At 37.0% G+C, this 1,563-nt stretch overlaps 1 protein-coding gene across 1 annotated transcript; it reads right to left on the bottom strand.

Moving 5' to 3' along the window:
* Positions 1-462: 462 nt before the first annotated feature.
* Positions 463-1,248, bottom strand: LOC140955861 (uncharacterized). The gene has a single exon (XM_073410902.1). The coding sequence runs from the start codon at positions 1,246-1,248 to the stop codon at positions 463-465; it is 786 nt and encodes a 261-aa protein (XP_073267003.1).
* Between the last annotated feature and the right edge of the window lie 315 nt (positions 1,249-1,563).

A 1,563-nucleotide genomic window follows, 5' to 3' on the forward strand; every position in this document is an offset into this window, starting at 1 on the left:
ATATATCAAATTAAAATTAAGGGAAGGAACTATAAGAACAGTATCTAAATTGAGTTTACTTAAAGAAAATAAACCTTTGCCAATAACTGTGGCTTCTGTTCCATTTGCTGTAGACACAACATATTTTTCATATGGTTTTAATTTAGAAACAGGGGAGGTAGTGTCAAAGGACATATGATCAGTTGATCTAGAATCAATAATCCGTGCACAAGATCCAATAGGTGCAGGTTTATCAGAAGACTTACCTGGTGAGTTGGAGGAGGTGTGCAATGCAGTAGCATTGGTATTCGGTGAAGATACTTCAGCTATGGCGGTGGAGATTGATGATGTAGTTGAAGTTTTGCCTTTACGTTTTGGAGCCTTGGAATGATCCCACCATTCAGGGTATCCAATCAATTCATAACATCAACTTTTAGTGTGTCCAGTGTCTCCACAATGAGTACAGTATCTAGATGAGCCAGACTATTTATTTCCAATATCAAAACTTTGAGATATCGCCATTGAACCAGGGTGAGTTTGTCGGATAGGTGGTGTGTTTCGGCGAGCTAACATGGCCACAGAATCAGGAGCAGTCAGATCATTTGTAAGGAGAATTCGACGATTTGCTTCACGACGAACATATGCATATGTGCATTCAAGATCAAGGCTTGGATCCATGCGAAGGATTTCTCCTCGCACTTGTTCAAGTTCAGCATCAAGACCATTTAAGAAGATATGTATCCTCAATTTTTCAACTGATGCTTTATACATAATGATATCTTTAGGGTCCCTCATTTTAACCTTATCACGATAATCAAGTTCTTGAAATATCTCTACCAGCTCACCATAATATGTAGGAAGAGATCGACTTGATTGACGAATGGAAAAGGCACGTTGATTGAGATGAAATATTTGTGTTTCATCTGATCCATCATAAAATGCTTTAGCAAGAGCACTCCAGATTTCATGAGCAGTACGTAGGCGAAGGTACCTCTTCATGATCTCTGATGTCATTGATGTGAGTAACCAGCCTTTAATTTTTTGATTTTCAGCATACCACTTCGAATAAGAGGGGTCTATTGATTCAGGTTGAGATGAGTCGCCAATGATATAATTGAGTTTCTCACGACCAGCAATGTGCATCTCAATTATTTGGGACCATGTGTCATAATTGGTTTCGATGAGAATTATGCCAGCATTGAAACCTGAATTCTCATATTGGACATGTATAACAGGAGAGGATGATATGAGGGTTGATTCGGTAGCCATCGTATTAAGGGATAACTTGATTCAATACATTTGCAGGGATTTAGAAAACCTGCTCTGATACTATAAAGAACTGAGTTCTCTGTTTCACTTTATTCATGTATGTTTCGAATAATAATATTTACAGGAACACAAAGGCCTTTTATAGACCTTTGCAAAGACTCCTAACAGAATAGGAGATAAGTCTCATAAGTGATAGACTTTGAATATAACAGACTAACTAAGTGATAGACTTTGAGTATAACAGATTAACGTAGAGTTCTTCATTACAACTACTTAGGAGATAAATATAATAATCTTCTAATAACTATAACAATC

The sequence above is a fragment of the Populus alba genome, chromosome 8, assembly GCF_005239225.2.
Source record: "Populus alba chromosome 8, ASM523922v2, whole genome shotgun sequence".
Classification (NCBI taxonomy): domain Eukaryota; kingdom Viridiplantae; phylum Streptophyta; class Magnoliopsida; order Malpighiales; family Salicaceae; genus Populus; species Populus alba.